General features: G+C 41.6%; 1 protein-coding gene across 4 annotated transcripts in view; it reads left to right on the top strand.

Moving 5' to 3' along the window:
* CSMD3 (CUB and Sushi multiple domains 3) overlaps positions 1–19,957 on the top strand; it is a 568,382-nt gene that overhangs the window by 194,334 nt on the left and 354,091 nt on the right. For all 4 annotated transcript variants that reach the window (XR_014513736.1, XM_083450329.1, XM_083450330.1 and 1 more), the window contains exon 5: positions 901–1,108. Coding sequence is in view for 3 of the 4 variants with exons in the window: in XM_083450329.1 (XP_083306455.1) it covers positions 901–1,108 (208 nt within the window). In the remaining variant the exon portion in view is untranslated. The remainder of the gene's footprint in view (positions 1–900; positions 1,109–19,957) is intronic.

The raw sequence follows: 19,957 nt of genomic DNA on the forward strand, positions 1-19,957 counted from the left end.
ATTATAATGCAGAACATGTTTCTCAGAAAGAAGCACTTTATAGAGCCATCCTTTGAAATATGTGCCGTGTTGAAAAAAAGTCTCCTTTATTAAAATGGCTCCGTTGTAAAAAGCATGAGCACGGGAGTGCAAGGGACATGACATTCAAGATAATAACCGTAAACTATTCATCAGAACACTAGTAGATCAGAGTATAATATTACTCAGGTGAGGATGGGGCCGGCAAATGAAGGCTGACCTAATTTCTATTGTAATAAAAATTATAAGAGCAGGCCATTGCAACTTGGGTTCCCAATAAGCCAAATGCCTGACAAAAGCCAAACCACCCGACAGCATAAAGAGGTGAGGGAATGTTTTGTCAGTCTTAGGAATGGAGAAAATCAAGAGCTGATATTGATATCCTTGGTCGGTTGCTGAGTGGCTGTTTTCAGAATGAAATAGATGGCAATTTGGGTAGGTTGCAGCAAGTTACTGCCCCATTCACACAAAAATACCAACAAACTCTGATATCCTTTGTGCTGGCAAGCTGATACTCTGCCCCAACACTCCTATACAGTGGTACCTCGGGTTAAGTACTTAATTCGTTCCGGAGGTCTGGTCTTAACCTGAAACTGTTCTTAACCTGAAGCACCACTTTTAGCTAATGGGGCCTCCTGCTGCTGCCGCACCGCCGGAGCACGATTTCTCTTCTTATCCTGAAGCAAAGTTCTTAACCTGAAGCACTATTTCTGGGTTAGCAGAGTCTGTAACCTGAAGCATATGTAACCTGAGGTACCACTGTACTGCCAAATTCTGCAAAATGATTGATATCTATCTTACCCATGCATTTAGTTTAGCATGAAACACCTGCTATGAATTACTGTCTTCTAACTTGTGCCTCCATTTTATTCTTTTCAACAGCGGAGGATGCATGTGGAGGGACAATGAGAGGATCCAGTGGCATCGTTTCTAGCCCAAATTTCCCTAATGAATACCACAATAATGCAGAGTGCACGTGGACCATTGTGGCCGAGCCTGGGGACACCATTTCACTCATTTTTACAGATTTTCAGATGGAAGAGAAATACGATTACCTGGAAATAGAAGGTTCTGAGCCACCAACAATATGGTGAGTGATTCATTGTTGTATGTTAATTTCTGCAAAATTGCCTCTGAGAAAATGCTACAGATCTTATTGAAATGCCTCTAACTTCCCTTGAAACCCCTAATGTTGTTTCATTTGTGCAGAACTATTGCCTTGAATGCCGATTTGTTGTGTAAATTGGAACTGTGTGGTCAATGCCACTTGGAGAAATTTGGTGAAGCTTATTCAAATTAGCTAAATAATAATAATAATAATAATAATAATAATAATAATTTATTATTTATACCCCGCCCATCTGGCTGGGCTTCCCCAGCCACTCTGGGCGGCTTCCAACAAAATACTAAAATACAGTAACCCATCAAACATTAAAAACTTCCCTAAACAGGGCTGCCTTCAGATGTCTTCTAAAAGTCTGGTAGTTGTTGTTCTCTTTGACATCTGGTGGGTGCCACTACCAAGAAGGCCCTCTGCCTGGTTCTCTGTAACTTGGCTTCTCGCAGTGAGGGAACCGCCAGAAGGCCCTCAGTGCTGGACTTCAGTGTCTGGGTAGAATGATGGGGGTGGAGACGCTCCTTCAACATTGTGTTATGAGTTTGTGGGTGCCAGACTTCTATAATCTCTGGATCCAGCTATTGTTAAAAGCTAATCAAGCCAGGCTAGCTTCCTGAACTCCTGAGTCCAGGAGTTGCCTTGGAGATGTGCCATTAAGACAACTACAAGAAAGAAGATTCCACCTAAACATTAGGAAGAACTTCCTGACAGTAAGAGCTGTTCGACAGTGGAATTTGCTGCCAAGGAGTGTGGTGGAGTCTCCTTCTTTGGAGGTCTTTAAGCAGAGGCTTGCTCTGATGGTGGTTCCTGCTTGGCAGGGGGTTGGACTCGATGGCCCTTGTGGTCTCTTCCAACTCTATGATTCTATGATTCTATGATTCTATGATTCAACTGAGGATTAAGGGGGCTCTGTGCAAGACAGCAAATGGGTGGGTCTCAAGAAGGAGAAAAGCCAGTGTTTTAGAGTTGAATTTGGCTATGGTGTTATCTAGAAGTAAAGTATCAATCTGGAAAGTCAGAGAGGCAGAGCACAGTGTTTGATTTTCATGGCAGTTGCAGCTGGTGATGCATTCCTTGGCGATCATATTGGCTTGCCCTGTGCATTCTACTATTTGAGGTGGTAACATCATATTGCCTCATGGGTGGGCCGGCCCTGTCTAGGCTGGTATCCTTTTGTTTTCCTTCAGCAGCTTGTCCTATTTGTGTGCATATGGGGCATTTTGGTCAAATCACCCAAACAAAGTTAAAGCAGAGGGGCAAAATAATTAAGGGTGTGTGAAATTATTTGTTGCGGGGAAGATTATTACCTTGCCCCATTTCTTCTTCTTTCTTGCATTAACAAAGCAAAGAACAACAGCAACATTTGCTTTGGTGTTGCAGTTGCAACACAAGAACTCTGGCTGCCGTTATTCCTACTTGATAGGGACACTTTAGGATAGAGACATCCCATTTTTCACATTGCAACTTACCGTATTTTTCCGTCTATAAGACACCCCCATGTATAAGACGACCCCTATTTTTTGAGTCCAAAATTAAGAAATGAAATTTTAAACATTCTGTGTATAAGACGACCCCTAATTTTAGCCTTTAAAAAATTAGGGAAAAATATAGTCTTATACATGGGAAAATATGGTATTTTTAAAAGGTAAAGATACCCCTGCCCATACGGGCCAGTCGTGTCCGACTCTAGGTTTTTTTTAGTGATCTCAATATTGTATTTTTACATTGTTGCAACCTACTCTGGAACCTTATGGTGAAGGGTGAGTAAGAAATCACATAACAACAAATAAAGGTGCCAGCAGCCAACTCTGCTGCTGTTGTTTTACAGAAGTTGCCAGTAAAGGCACACACATACTGCAATTGTAAGCCCCTTCATTTCCCAAGTGGTTTTGTGGGTCAAATCGTGACTCCTGAAACAGATCTGAAACAGGTATCTGCCAAATTTCAGCCCACCTCTCATCATGCAGAACTGCAACATGGTCTTGATCCAAGCTAAAGTTTTCTGGGGTGCTTTTAACTAAAGAAAAATACTTATGTTGATTTGATCACGTACCTCCTCTATCACATCTTATTTGACCCTATAAATGGTCAGTTACTCAAATACAACTCAGTGCACATTTTCTGTACATGTGTGTTCAGCAATCCTGGGTTGTGGTGTTCGGGGTGAACTGTATTTATTACCATCAATCTAATGTATTACGGGATGCAAAACACCTCCATATGCTTGGCAAAATAACAAAACAAAAACAAAGCAACACCCCAGCAGATTTCTAAAACTTAATTATCAGACAACTGCTAATGAGATTGACTTTCTCAGTACTCTCTTATGCTGATCCAATGGAGCAAACAAGAATCACTTAAAATAAAAGATGCTAAGACTAGCTTTTTGGACACCAAAGGGCAGAATCTGGTATCTTACTCAACCACCCAAATAGCCAATCACATTTTAAAGAAGGGATGGGAAACCTCAGGCCTTCAGGCTAAAGGTGACCCCCCCCCCCCGGCCTATGTAGTTAGGGGAACCATGGTATTTTCCTCAGGATATGTGTCCCCAGCCCACACAAATCTTACTGCTCCACACTCTGTTTTTGCCTGGCTAGAATGTGTCACTGATTTATGATGGTGCCTCTTGTTAGCAAGGACAGAGGATGGTGGAGGTGTGTGCATATACTTTTTATGGCTAGAATGTAATTGCTGTAAAAAGAGTCACATCTGTTGCTTCTGGTCTTGCCCAGCAAAGCATGATGTAGCCCCCCAAAAGGATGTCCAGGAAGAAATGGGGCCCTTGACGTGAAAGAAGTTTTCACATCCTTGGTGTGCAGCTTACTTTGTGTGTTCATGGTCTGAGGGTTTCTCAGAATGAGAATTGTTTTGTAATTCCCAAAATCCATGTGAGCAGTTTCTTAAAATGCTGCTATCGGAGCCCTTACTGTTTGCATCAGAGGCACATTTTACAGACAGGAGATAAAATTAGACACCTACAAGTTCAGAAATATATTTGCCTATATTTAGAAACATGTATGTATTGCTGATCAGTTTAGATTACCGAAATGGTGTGCAAATGATAATACCGTACGATGAATAATAAAAACAGAAAGCAATACAATAAAATGCAGTCGTAGTGCACACTGTCTAATCTCCACAGTGAGAAAGCAAGTGCACTAAACAATGTCAGCAATCCGGGGAATGCTTGGGTGAACAGGAAAGTCTTTAGCATATGCCAAAAACACAAAGCAGAGGGCAATGTACCGTATTTCTAAAAGGAGGCCACTCAACATGGCAGATGCTTCTACACTGAAAATGTACAATTTGTACTCGGCTATTGTATAGTTCAAGGTTGGATTCTTTTTCTTTCCCTTGCAGTGCTAAGTACTTAGGGCAGATCTTAATTATGTCATTAACTCTAAAAGCACAATTAGATTGTCTCAGTTCTGTGTCGAACGTCTTCTCCAACTTGCTCCATGTGAGATGGTTGACAAAGGGCTATGCCAGTCTTCTGTGTTGTTTTTCTAAGGGATTTGTTTTTAAGATGAAATAATTCTATCTTGCACTCTGTGGCACATATATTACCCAGCTGTGGTAAACATTGGTTTCGCTTCTCAAACAGGGAATATCAATTATGATTGATTACTCACCTGTGCTGTGTTTCTCAATCTTGTGCTGGATTGCCTCCAGGAGTTGCAGAGGGGTTTCAATGTACCACTAGTTTTTCAGGGTGCTACATACAGAGTGGGATTTTAATAAATAATACATTTGAAAAATAATTCAGAGGAAAACATAGGTTGAGGAGTGAGTCCATTGTCTCAGTGGCTGAGTACATTTTTTAAAACATGTCGTAAGTAGCCAATCCAGTACATTTAGTTATTCCTAATGACAATAGCAATATAAAATAGTTCCTTATCTCTGCTACAAAAACCTCCAGGAATAATGAAAATTCATGTTAGTTTTAGTAGGAAAAAATGTCCTTGGCTACACTATGAGTTATGCTCACTAGTTAGAGTTGCTATTGTCATTCGTGCTAAGACAGTTACTTACAGCACAGCCACTTTAAAATATAACTTTTTCTGATTTTTTTCTTTTCTTTTCCCCATACATAAAAAGGCCACTTTGTAGAATTTTCTTCAAAAATGATCCAACATTCTTTTGTGGCAGTCATCCCCTGCCCAATGCCCTGAAATGACATTGGGGACTCAGCTAGATTGGTAAAGAAAAAGCATTTTATATGTGTTGTATATGCGATACAACACTGTGACACCAGATGGCGCTGTAGAGTCCCATCTTTCCCTACCGGATTTCCTTGTATGAGTTTACTATGCATTTAACTGAAACACTTCATTGGTGTGTCTAGATCAAGCCTGGGCATTATTCAACTATGTTAAGAGTAGACGTACAGAAAATAACGGACCTAACTTAGTTGTGTTCATTAATTTCAATGGGTCAGCTCTGAATAAAGCATGGTTGAATCCTTGCCATGATGGCTGCGTTCTATCTCCACTGAGAGAAGCTGTGAGCCTCTGAATAACTGTTGTTGGAAATCACAAGTGCAGAGAGTGATATTGCATTCATATCCTGCTTGCAGGCTTTTCACAGGTGTCAGGTTGGCGGCTGTGACTAGATGGGCCATTCGTCTGATCCAAGAGACTCTTCTTTTGTTCATATGCAGTGTGGGAGATGCAAAATGGTGGCACAGGGTTTCTGCTGTTAACTTCTAATAGCGGCAAAACATAATATGTTTGTTTGTGTGTGTGTAAGAAGTCTTGCTACAGCCTTTGCTAATATTTAGCCCCACTCCCAAGAAACTGTTGTAGGGGGGGGGGTTTGCCCTCAGGTGAAATTTGGTGCAATAGTCCCTCCTTCTCTTCCCAGAAACATGATGCAGAATGTTGAGAGGCCATCTGCACACAGCTCTGCATCAAAACACATTTCTTGAACTTTTCAAATTACAACACAAAATTTATGCCAGAAAGGGGCAGACCTGTAGTTCAGTGGTATAGCCCATACAATGTTAGAATTCCTGCATCATGATTGCAGTCATGGGATTTTTGTCTTCCACATGATGGTATGTGTTTTGACTCCACAGAGTGGGAAGTGACGGAGACAGGATGTTTGTGTTACTGTGTTCCGTGAAGTGGGACTATTGTCCTTTGTTCTTTTTTCTCTTTGCTGCCTGATGCTAGAGAGAGAGGGAGCCATGTTGCAGTGCTCCGTGTGTGTTTATATGTAAATAAAGTAGATTAGCCAAAATGCTGAGTTGCTGAGGTCTGTTACACAACTGCACAAACTCTGCGGATCCCTAAGTGTGCCGGTGTCGGTTGGCATCAGTCGCTGTGATGTTCGGGCTGAAGAAAGCTTTTGAAGCTCCCGGACGATCGACCAGGAGGGAGAGAACATGCCAGTCGGGCATGCGTCTCTGCCAGGGGCCTACTTGAGTGTAGGCTGAACTCGTGACATACATATGGTCCCAGGTTAAACCTATAGCATCTCTAGTTTCAAAAGAATCTGAACTAGAAAGGCTGTTGACTGAGTCCTTGGAGAGCCACTGTCAGTGAGTGGGCTGGGCCAGATAAACTAACAGTTCCACTTTTTTTGTTCTTACCTATCACACCTCTCAGTGACTTTTAGGTGAATTTTTCCTACTGGAAAGTATTATATTTTGAGGTGATATCAACACTCTATCTGCAGTGCTTGATCTATAACTGTGCCACTCATTGCAAGACATCACTTGAATTTTCAGTCATTTAGCAGTGAACCTCCCCTTGTGAATTGGCTTGACATTTTTTCTCTAATAAGTAACCTGAAGGGCCCACATTGTAAGAGCGAGTAAATTCACTGGAATCGTTCCAATGTAGATATAGATCATAGATGTTACAGCCATTGTACAGCTCAAGGTATTTTAAACTGTTTCAGTTTTAATGAGTGTGTACATCAATAATAATTTCTGCTACCACTTAAGTGAGTTAATTAGCAGCAATGAAAAGATTCAGATTTATCAGTGGATGTTCATGCTGCTAAATTGCTTAGACCTATCAGTAGTTTAATTCTTTTAATACTAGAATCCATTCCTGCCATTAATGGGATAACACAAATAACATAAAAACAATATTAATCAGTCAGATTACTAAATCTTCATTTGCCTTTCCTACAACAATTCTGTATAGTTAATCTGACACTTGAAAAAAAAGACCTAGTCTTGTTTTGCTCATTTCCCCACCCCCCTCAGATGGAAGAAGATTTATGTTTAAATAACTGAAGAGAATAAACATACAAAGATGGAAATGCTTCTATTACCAAAGTGCAAACTATAATATAAAAGTAAAGAATTAAAATGCTAATTTAATAATTGCTAATTTCAAAGAGCAGATTGAAGAAGCATTCTTCCCCAAGCTTGTCACTCATATTGTGGAATTAGACTGATGTGCTTGGTTATGCCAAAGCACCTCTCCATATGCCAGGGAAAAATAGATCGACAAAACTTAATTAGCAGAGATTTGTTAATTAGATTCACCATGTTAATACTTTTTATCCCTTTATAATAGTATGGAGGTTCATCTCCTAATAGCTATGGTGATTATATATGCACAGGATACTCTATATCAAAGGCTAAAGCCAAGATTCTCATATGTTATTTCACTTTAAGAGACTGGTCTAATTAAAAAACAAGTAATAAGGTTATAGAGTTTTGTCCAGACAATAATAGCTTTGAGCTTCTGTCTTAAACTTCATTTACATATTGCATATTCTGACTTAAAATAATGGTGTTAGTTAAATATATATATATATATATAGTCAACTAAGGAAGAAATTTCTTGAACAATAGAGATCAAAGACAATACTAAATCCAGCATAATGCCAGCCATGCGTAAATATTTGCACTTTGTTCATTGTCAGCGTTCGTGACTATTCTCCTGGCAAACCTTTTTCTTCTTTTTTTTTGGAAATACGTTCAGAATATTATCATGGGGAGCTGGTCACGTGAGGAGTTGTTGTAAATGAACAATATGATTTTTGCACAGTATAATTGAACCCACTTCATGGGTTTTGTGAAGTGTTTTCAACATCCTCATGAGAAACCACTCTTACAATTGCGTGCTGAGGTCCCCAAAACACCCTAACCCAATAACTCACACTTCACACATTATTTTTGTTTAAGGTTTTTGGCATAATTTTGGCCACAACTTTATTATCATACAAATTGTGAGTGGTTGCTTAGGCATTGGTTATGACTAGCTGTCCCCCCCGCCTTGGGGACAGCACTGACTCCCGGACTCCGGCGGGAGCCAGTGTGGAGGAACAGGACCCAGGGATTACTGGAGCTGCGCCACAGACCCTCAGTACCATCCCTGCCTGCTCCCAGGAGCTTACTCGGCCCGCACCCTGCACCAAGGGTTTGGACGAGGGGGATGGTAAGCCCCTGAATTCCTTTAACGGAATTCCCGTGCAGCAGCAGCATTGGAGGGGTAGGCACAGCCAATCCACACCCCTCCACCAACCAATTTGAACCAATGCCTAACCGCCAACCTTACAAGTTGTGACGATTTGCTACGCAGTAGGCAAAACCCTATTGGCACACACTAATCAGCCAAAAGGTAAATTCCTACCAGGCCCCTACACCAATGCAGGCGACCCCTAGACAGGCAGTAGCAAGGTCAAGGCGCAAGCCCAATCAAGGGAGGGCGGGCGGGTGATCCGGTGTCCACAGCGAAAGAGAAAGAGAAATGCAGTGGACCCTGCTTAAATAAGCACTGATCCCACCCCTAAATTTGCAACATCAAATTTACCCCAGTAACATCAACTGCCAATCAAGTTCCAACCCCTTTGAAACTAGCCTGCCTGATAACCCTGGGTGCTTTGTCTGGCCCCATCCGCAACACATGCTCTCCTTTATTGAGAACATGCTTTGTATCACCATGCTTGTCTTTTGAGCCAATATAAAATAAATACATGAGTTCACCACCATAACTAACTGCATGTGAAAATGCCTTAAAGTAGGATTAGCCCACCATTATTTTACTGAACTGACCAGCTGAAACATTTTTGTCAGTTAGCCGGCCTGAAAAGCCATTAAACTCAAGATTCTGCTAGGCCCTGCCTAGAACCCTTAAGCTCCTGTCTTGGTTCCTCACACACCCTTACGCAGCCCCCGTGCACAAGATTTCCCTTGAACAAGCTGATAATGTCACTTTGTTTTTTTCAGTGGCCCTGTTTTGTCTGCAATCCTGCTGGCACTCTCCAACTTGCGCTCACTATTAGAAAGTGTGGTCAATTAATAGAGCATGAAGATGCTATGCGGTTCTTATATGTCATTTGTGTTTGGCTTATAAGCTGGGGTAGATGGAAGGACCTTAGTTCATTGGTAGAGCTTCTGCTTTCCATGCACAACGCCCCAAGTTCAATTCCTTGTTTCTACAGATAGCAAACACAAAAGGGGGGGGGCTTTAACTTTTTACTCTTTGGCCTAAAAATTATAATAATAATAAAAGTTCTTCCTCTGAAATTGCTGTTAGCATTAGGAAGAAGTCTCCCATTGGCACCAGTGCCATATCTTGTAGAAATTTACTATAAATTTCAGTTTTCAGTTGAAACTAACTTAGCCTTTGGGGGCAGAAAAAGAGGAGTTTGGATTTGATATCTCGCTTTATCACTACCCGAAGGAGTCTCAAAGCAGCTAACAATCTCCTTTCCCTTCCTCCCCCACAACAAACACTCTGTGAGGTGAGTGGGGCTAAGAGACTTCAGAGAAGTGTGACTAGCCCAAGGTCACCCAGCAGCTGCATGTGGAGGAGCAAAGACGCGAACCCGGTTCACCAAATTATGAGTCCACCCCTCTTAACCACTACACTACACTGGCAGCAGTTGCAAGACCATGCCCACAGAGCCCTAGCCATTTGGGGATGAGGTGTGCAATGGAGAAATGATATCAAGACAAATGGCATGGGGATTGAATGATTGCAACTTTATTGATTACAATAATCAATATTTATCAACAATCTTACAATAATTAGCAATAGTAATAGTAATTAACATATTTATTAATGTTAATAATAGTCAACATGCAGCCAGTATATATGCCCCTATCGTGCCCCTTATTAGGTAGATTGAACTTGAATTTTGCAGGCTTTTCCCAATGTCCCACATCAGATGGAACAGCCTCTTCATTCGTCGGCCAGGTGACAGCATCCACCCCCTACCTTGCCCAGTGCCACACTGGGCCAAAACACCACCTCTCACTTGAAATCTGCATTTATTGGGCTATATGTGTGCCAGATTTCTACTGGAAGTGCACTTTGAAGGAATCACATAGCGTTTCTCTCTCTGCCTAAATGCAAATATTGGCTGGTCACAATTCCAGCTGGCATATATTTTGTGGTTTTTTGTGTTGTCCTTGGCATATTCCACTAAGTTCCAAAGTGTGGCTTAGGGCAGCTGCAGCTTTGATTGCTTACTTGCTGGTGCACCCAACAGTAGTTGATCCAATCCCATTATAAACATATGAAATTAAGATACTAGTAATGTTTAGCGTCTTGCAAAACTAGACAGACAGCTCCCGACCAATCTAACTTAATTACATTGTCTGGGGAGCCGTTCCCAGAATAGATGCAGCTGTTGCATTTTTTTTCCTACAGAGAGATAATTATAATTAAGGGCAACTTTCTTAATAAGATGATAGAATTATAGTTCTGATGCAGGCATGAGAATAAAAACAAACGTCAACCCCTACAGAAGCATGACAAGGAATGATCACAACAGCTACAGTACAAAGTTTAAATATAGTGGGTAGGGGGAAGGAATTCAGCTTTTCATATACAGATCCAAGGTCAGGAAGCTTAAAGGACTTAGGGCTCCTTCAGATGACCTGTTTATTGAGCATTTGTCCTGATTTACTTGCGTAAGGGTTATGCCATGGTTACATTATATATGGTCTTCATTCAGCACCAGGCTTTCTTACTTATTTTGCAGGGAGGTTATATGACAATAAGAATTCATTCAGATTTGTTTGGTGGGGTATTTATGCATCTTACTGTTAATAATTATTCATTCCACACTTTCCAATGCATTCCCAAGCCACTTTCCAAATTACACACACACACAAAAATATTCTTTGAAGGGAATTTGTTGTGCTGGGGTGACAGAGCACTTTAATTCACTCTAATTGCAAAAACCTAAATTTCCTGATATTCATGATTAGTAGGCAAAAGCATTATTATTTAAAATGGACTATCATTCAACAGAATCATTTCAAGCACAAAGAGTTCATAAATACTAAACAGAAACAAACACATATGGTCAGCAATCTGGTTACAGAGGTTTTTGTTTGTTATGAGGGAAAAGTTTCCTGTTTGTTTCTTTGAAACTTTGTCTAGAAATGTGGCAGCATAGATTAACAAGAGAGGCTGGTTATAGTCCTGCTTGCCTCCTTCCAATGATCCTATCCTAGGGATAACTGAATCGTTCAAGCACTTAGACTACAAACCTACAGCAGAATTATTCCAGCCTCAGCTGAGTCTGTTCTTTGCAAATTTGCTCTGGGCTTCTCTCATTCACATCAGGATGCATATTCAGACTAGTGCCATCATTCAGAAACATGGGGTGGACTGCTCTGAGGCAAGTATTTTTTACTCTCACGTGGTAAACCTTTTGGTGTGCAAGAGTGAAGCTTGTCACAGAAAACTTAATTTGGAATTTTAAAAATGCAGCTATTAGGAGAAGTTGGAGAAACAGTTTTTTGGAATCCGGACTTCAAATCAGTAATATTTCATTGTCTCAACACCACTGCCATTTCACAGATAAGGTATTTGGATTTTGAGTAAGTTGACTAGCCAGCTACATTTACTGGTCATATATCTGACCTGCCATCTCCTAAGTCCAGGTGGATACAACATATAGCACTATAATGGATGATACTAGCAATCACATTATTTATTTCTAATCACTGCTTGCTGTTGGAGCTATTTCAAATTTTGAATAGATAGATAGATAGATAATATGAGCTGCAGGTATTTTTCTGCCTAATTAATAATGTCTCAGGTGTGTGGTTTTTTAAGCATTTGGTTTAATTTTCAATAGCACATCTACTAACAAGGAGTAGGGATTTTATTTCCTTTTTTGGAGAGTTAAACTCTACATGATAGGCTTAGAGACACTCTGTTCCAATACACGGAGAGGTTAAAATCCAGCAACATGGATCACTAAATTGCAATCTGATTTATTGGCTAACCATCAACATCTCATGGTAATATCCCTGAACTGTTTCCTCATTTTCAAGGGCAGCCCTTTCATTTTCACAGGAAACCAAATTAATAAACTACAAAGAGATGCATGTCTAAGAATAAAATTTCCATTGGTAAAAAATAATGTTTGCACATGTCTAGTGTGTGCTGAACAGACTTAGAATAATATTTAATCATCTGATGTTAAAAACTATAGACAACAATCTTCAGAATGCAGGCCAGCTTGTGCTTTCTAGTTAGGTTGTTGCATTAGGGACAAGGACAATAATGTACTAGAATAGGGTGAGAGGATGAGGGTGACACCTGTCTAGGGATTTGGAACATTGCATTGGGGAATGTTGGGAGAAGAGACTCCTCTTTGCTCTGCTGCTCGCTCCCTTCCATCTTGCTGACATTGCTGTTACATAGGAAGCTGCTTAGTGTTGAGTCTGGTCATTGGTCTGTTTAGTTCAGTATTGTACGCTGTCCGACAGAAGTTCTCCAGGGCTTCAGGGTTCCAGTATTCCTCAGCCCTACTAGGATAGGTCAGGGATTGAGCTGAAACACTTCTTTGGCTTGGGTTAAATTTATCTAGTTGTTATGATGATGGTTACAGAGTATGTAAGATCTTTACATTGTCCTACGGCTACTTGAGGAATGTTTAATGGGCAATGTTTTGCCTGCATGCAAATGGGAAGCATTTTCTCCCTGTTTATCAAATGCTGCAACGTTTTATGCTGAGATTTTTTATTTGATTTCATTTCACTGCTATTTGTATTACGCCTGTAATATCTAATTAAATTCTTGTCTACATATTCTTTTGCCGTTAGCTTAGTCATTTCATTCTCTGCAGATACTTTGTGGGCAGAGATCCTACATTTCCTTTTCTGGATCCATGCCTAGGACAAATGCAACATCTGTCCCATAAAGGGAGCAGTTCCGAGGCCAACACAAAATGGATTCTCTAATGAAAAAAGCATATAAGAAATAAACCCACACATTTGCTAAATCTTTATTATGCAACTCCATAATTATTTGCACTGCAAAAAGGAATTCATGATGAATTGTAGGAATTGACATATACATTTTAGGTTATATTTCACACAAACATGGATGGAAGTACACAAGCACAAATTTTCATTCCCACATTGTTGTTGTTGTTGTTGTTGTTTAGTCATTTAGTCGTGTCCGACTCTTTGTGACCCCATGGACCAGAGCATGCCAGGCACTCCTATCTTCCACTGCCTCCCGCACTTTGGTCAAACTCATGCTGGTAGCTTCAAGAACACTGTCCAACCATCTCATTCTCTTTGTCCCCTTCTCCTTGTGCCCTCAATCTTTCCCAGCATCAGGGTCTTTTCTAGGGAGTCTTCTCTTCTCATGAGGTAACCAAAGTATTGGAGCCTCAGCTTCAGGATCTGTCCTTCCAGTGAGCACTCAGGGCTGATATCCTTCAGTATGGATAGGTTTGATCTTCTTGCAGTCCATGGGACTCTCAAGAGTCTCCTCCAGCACCATAATTCAAAAGCATCAATTCTTTGGTGATCAGCCTTCTTTATGGTCCAGTTCTCACTTCCATACGTCGCTACTGGGGAAACCATAGCTTTAACTATACAGACCTTTGTTGGTAAGGTGATGTCTCTGCTTTTTAAGATGCTGTCTAGGTTTGTCATTGCTTTTCTTCCAAGAAAAAGGCATCTTTTAATTTCGTGATGTGGGGAGCGATCAGTCTGTTTACTTGCATGGATACATGCATGTCCCTGAGATTTGGAACTTTGAATTCCTGGAAGACCTGCTCCATGCCTTGGAAGCCTTTTCTACCTGGCCTGGGAGGGCAGAGCCTTGGGTGGCTCCAGCTACAGAAGCTGAGGCGGCCAGAGATCACCCTCCTGCGAGACCTGGAGGTCTTCCCTCCCTCCCAGACACATCAACGTGGCCGAACAGATTCCTGGGGTGGGAGATTGCTTAAGAGTTTTTGTTGGGAGTTTCTGTTGCTGTTTTTATTGCCCTATTTAAAATGTTTTAAATTGTTTTTTACTGCTTTTGTGTGCTTTTAAATCTGTGGATTTCTTTGCTTATTAAATTAACGGATGTAGGGTGTGCCTGGGAAGAGGGGAGCTTGGGATGGACACAATTGGAGATGTTCAGGGTAGGAGGAGGTATAGTATGGGAAGCCTGGGTAGCAAGCTCATGACCTAGGCATTTAGTGACTGTGCTTTGTGCCAGTCCCACCATCCAACCTGGAGAATTGTGGTTATCCTATCAGCCAGCCCTTGTGTCTGCGAATGCTGTTGCTGAATGCCAAGTTGATTCTGAGTAAGACTTCCCTCATACACGATCTGATTATGGATGAGGAGGCCAATCTGGTATCATTGAGACCTGGGTGTGTGTGTGAGCAGGGTGGGGTTGATCTCCCCTAGCTGCAACCATCTGTGTACTTGGATGTGACAGAACAGACAATAGCTTGCTGTGACTTGTTTGCAAAGCATTTTGAGGATAAAATTGCTTTCATCCACCAGGAACTTGACTCTGCTGTTACAGCGGATGAATTTCAAAGGGTGTCCAGAGCACTGCCTAGCCTTGTTGTGTTGCATAGGTTTTAGTCAGTAAGGCTCGACGATGTGGGGAAGGTGGATCGGTCAGAGTGACCACTTGAGCTCTGGACCCTGCCTCTCTTGGCTAAGACAAAAACAACAATTAGCTGGAAGGGGATGACAGCCTGGGCCAGAGAGGTACCGTATTTTTTGCTCTATACGACTCACTTTTTCCCTCCTAAAAAGTAAGGGGAAATGTGTGTGCGTCTTATGGAGCAAATGCAGGCTGCGCAGCTATCCCACAAGCCAGAACAGCAAGGGGGTTTGCTGCTTTCACTGCGCAGTGATCCCTCTTGCTGTTCTGGCTTCTGAGATTCAGAATATTTTTTTTCTTGTTTTCCTTCTCCAAAAACTAGGTGCGTCTTGTGGTCTGGTGCGTCTTATAGAGCGAAAAATACGGTAATTAATGCTTCCCCGTGAGCAGAGGTGGTCCCTTCCTGCTTGAAGGAGGCAGTCGTAAAACCACTCCTCAAGAAACCCTACCTGAATTCGAAAATCTAAGCAACTACTGGCCAGTGTCCAATCTCCCCTTCTTGAGCAAGGTTGTATGGGTGGTTGCAGGCCGGATCCAGGCACTCTTAGAGGAAACTGATTTTCTAGATCCATTTCAATTGGGGTTTAGGCAGCATACAGATTAAATAAATAAAATTAAAATTAAAAAAGTTTTGACACAGGTAAAGGTAAAAAGGTAAAGGACCCCTGGATTGTTAAGTCCAGTCAAGGGTGACTATGGGGTTGCGGCACTCATCTCGCTTCAGGCTGAGAGAGCCAGTGTTTGTCTGCAGACAGCTTTCTGGGTCATGTGGCCAGCAGGACTAAACCGCTTCTGGCGCGATGGGACACTGTGACAAGTGCCAGAGCGCACAGAAACGCTGTTTACCTTCCTGCCACAGCAGTACCTATTTATATACTTGTGCTGGTATGCTTTTGAACTGCTGAGTTGGCAGAAGCTGGGACAGAGCAACAGGAGCTCCCCTCATTGCGTGGATTCGAACTGCTACCCTTCCAATTGGCAAACCCAAGTGGCTCAGTGATTTTGACACAGAATCTCTGGGCAAACAGGTGATGTCACCGTGGAGAGCTGGATGTTTTGACCCTTCAAGTCACAGGTATACCTTTTGGAGAATCCCCAGTGATATATAGTTTAATCTACTTAAGTATATAGAGCATTTGGGGTGAAACATCTACACTGTGTTGTTTCATTTTTGAAGGTGCACCATTTGCAAAGTACAGATTGTGGAGGCATCTTCTGGAGAGATGGAGAGTAGTTGTAACTTCTAAGTGCAGTATCTGGGAGTGTAGAAATTCCAGGTGCCTTTTAGAGCACACAGTTCTTACTACAGTGAATCACTGCTTCAGATTTTACATTGTATGGGATGTAGAAAAAAAAGTCCCTTAAGCTTCTGAAATCCCCGCTTTTTTTTTTAGAAAGTACAAACTGGAATGAGGCTGCTAGGTTAATTTCTACTACAAACAAGTTAGCAAGTACAAAGAAAAAAGGTGTAGCAATGAGTATGAATGGTGAATTCAACTTCCAAGCTAACAGCTCAGCAAATAAATAAATAATAAATAATAAATAAATAAAATAAAATAAAATAAAATAGCATCAACCAGTGGGTTTTAAAAAGGATCTCTTGCTTGAGTTATTTCTATAGCTCTGACTTCAATTTCTTCATAAACTGGGTCATAAAAAGCTGGAGGCAGCTTCCTCCTGACTGTCTGGTTGCTTATGCTCACCAAAATGTTAACTTTAGAAAACAGCAATGGTATCCTGGAAATGGTAGTGCTATTTTCTTTTTTCTATACCCTTCCTACCTAGAAAGAGCCATCCTTTGTTCCACATTTTAGATTAAGTTAATCATCAAATTATGAAGCTCACTAATAAGCCAAAATTGCAATTAGACACAATTTTTTACAGATGTTAGCTTATTCCTTCCCCAATTTAAATACTTTAGTAGAGCAAGCCTGTAAGACCTTTGATCCTGGAAGTCAATTGTAACTTGCCAGCTGTCAGGTGTTTAGCAGTTGCAGAAAGAGGAAGATAAGCAGACATCAATAGGATCCAACTAGTCAACCTTGTCCAGAGGACCTTTGCTTACAAAGGTCACTTCCAGAATGCCTGTGTGTATTGAGGATTTATCGTTGTTGTTTGCCGCCCATCTGACTGTGTTGCCCTTGCCACTCTGAGTGGCTTCTAATAAAGTATTAACACAAAAACCTCAACCTCCCTGTATAGGGCTGCCTTTAAATGCATTCTAAAAGTCAGATAGACGATGGGAGGGCGTTCCACAGGGTGGGTGTCACTATCAAGGAGGCCCTCTTTCTGGTTCCCTGTAACCTCACTTCTCTCAATGAGAGAACCACCAGAAGGCCCTGAGAGCCGGATCTCAATGTCCAGGCTGAATGACAAGGGTGAGGATGCTCCTTCTGGTATATTCCTCATGATTAGTTTGCACAAAGCTTGCAGGATGATTATATGGATTATGCTAAGTGTGTGAGGTCTGGATTATCTTAAATTGGCAGCGTCATCTTGCAAGGTATTGTATGTGGCCTTGACTTAATACACAATAGGCTGCCTAATAGCTTTGGCAACGTTGAAGGACTGGTCAACAAGTCAACAAGCACACAAACCAGAGCCCTGTTGTTGCCCTTGCTAAGTTCCAATCCTTCCATCATCTTATTTTGACAAAACCCTCACCAGGGAAAGGTTTTATTTGAGATACTTTCAATCCTGCTTTTCAGTCAAAAGGGCCCTTAAAGAAGCTAGCACCAAAATAATAAGAAAGATCCAGAGGCAGGGGCTCTGTTGGACTTCTCTGAGGGGCAGCCAGCCGCATGCCCCTCAACAGAGAAGTTTAAATGAGCCATCTGCCTGCGCAGGCAGCTGAGGAAGGAACAAGCCCTGGCCAATGTAGCTTGTTCCTCCCTCAGTTGTATCATAGAGCCTGGTGGCAGTTTCACCTGGCGGTATATTGTCACTTAAACTTCCACTGCTCCCGAGTCCCTCTGCCACCAGTGTCCGGCTGCAGTTTGTTTCTCCCTAAGTGGTTTCACTTGCGATATATCAACAGGTGAAGCCGCCATTGTGGTCTGGCCCTCATACCAGTCCTGGGCATTGTATCAATACATTGGCCTAGAGGTGATTGAGAGGTGGGGGAAAGCAAGCATTCTGAGCTCTCAATCAGTGGTTCTATCGCAGACAGAAAAGAGGTCTTCACCGCAAAGCCTATGCCATGAAGACATGGTTCTTCTGCATGCCCTCCTTGCCAGAAAAAGGTGTATTTATTCCCTCGGAGTCAGCCATTTGAAGTGAGACTTCTATGGTTACCTGTTACAGTTCATGAGTTAGCCGTGAGTTCTTCCACGAGTTGGTGCATATATAAACCTTCCCATGTTACAATATTTGTCCTGAGAATTAGGGACTATCCTCATAAGCACTTGAATACACAGCAGCTGTAGGAATAAGCCAATCTGTGTCAACTGCCAACAGCTGTTGTGTTACTGCCCGCAGCTTTTGGTACAGGCAGAGTGTCATGCGATGGCATGCTGATTTGGCATGCATTGGGAGAAGCTGGGATTAGTTGGCTCTTTCCTGCAGTGAACATATGCTGGTCGGGTTGTTGTTGATGTTGTTATACTTCTTCTCATTTATATGGTGCATTGAACATGTTCAAAGCACATCGTGTACATTATCTCAGAGGACAGGACCTGTGCATACCTGTGGCTGGCAAGCAACCTGTTTGTTTCTCCTTGTTATGTAAATTATTGAGCATAATGTGGGATTTGAATATAGAAAGGAAAATGGAAGCTGCTGGCAACAAAGGATGCGCTAAGCACAAAGCTTATTTTGCTCTGTTTTTTTTTCCTGCCCCCTCTCCCATCATTTGGATTTCTCCTGGAAATCTAATGCATCATAAATTTGGTTAATTGAAAGGAATGTGCTAGGTTTCAACTGAAAAACACACTCTTATTGTAGCATAACTTTAAACATGAAAGCCTAGTGCTTGTTCTGATTCATTTTACTGTCAATATGTCAAACGAATAACTGAAAAGGATGTAATTTGGTCAAGAAAAGCTAATGTTTTATGGATGGCTTTGGGGGCATGGAATGATTGACGGGGAATAAGCAGTGCACTTTCAGTTCTTTTGTTTCCATTGTCTGGATACACACATGAACATCTACTGCATGAATGTATGGGGAAAGATATTTAGATTTAAGCTCTATGCCCTCCATAAGATGGAGTCTGTTTAGAACCTACATAATTACAATATTGCATTAAAATTTGACAAACCTATATGTAACTGCCCACAGAAACTTCAGTAATTGAACTTGGAACCTTATGGACTAAGGCTCAGATTTAGCCTGTGCATTCCTTTCTAGAAAATATGAACTCACATCTCAGGGCCACCTTCGGGCACAGAAGGGGATAGGAGTGTGTAACATTGGCCTTTGCAATTATCTGGCAGTATAAATCTTATGAATTGGCTAGGCATGGCACCAATGAGAGTTTGCCTGCTCAGGCTAGTAGTAGTTTTGAGTGACTTGAGATTTTAATTACTACTGTAAGCGGTGGCCTGCCTATGAGGAGAGGCGAGGTGACCAAGTCAGGCTCCACCTGGGGCAACAGATCCAAATGTTGATCTTTCTTTCTCCCCATATCCCCACCTTGTTCCTGATGTATATCTACCCTGATCCCCTTCTTCCCTGGTGCAGAGAGAGGCCATTTTGAGGTCCACTTCAGGTGCTGAAATGTATTGGTCTGGCTCTGATTACTGTGGTGTTTCAAGTGGTGTTAATTATCATTAAGAATCAAGTAGGGGCAGTTGGACTAGATCCTCATGGTTCCTTCCAACTCTACAATTCTATGAAAACAACTAACTTGATTTAAACAAGCATTCTTTCAACTCCCTTCTGTGCTCTCTCTCTCTCTCTCTCTCTCTCTCTCTCTCCATTTTGTGTTGAGTCTCTTTCTGGGAGATGTTCCCTTAACCTGGCTTCCCTCTCTGTCACTTAAGTTTCT

The sequence above is a fragment of the Podarcis tiliguerta genome (assembly GCF_965153285.1).
Source record: "Podarcis tiliguerta genome assembly, chromosome: 7".
Lineage (NCBI taxonomy): Eukaryota > Metazoa > Chordata > Lepidosauria > Squamata > Lacertidae > Podarcis > Podarcis tiliguerta.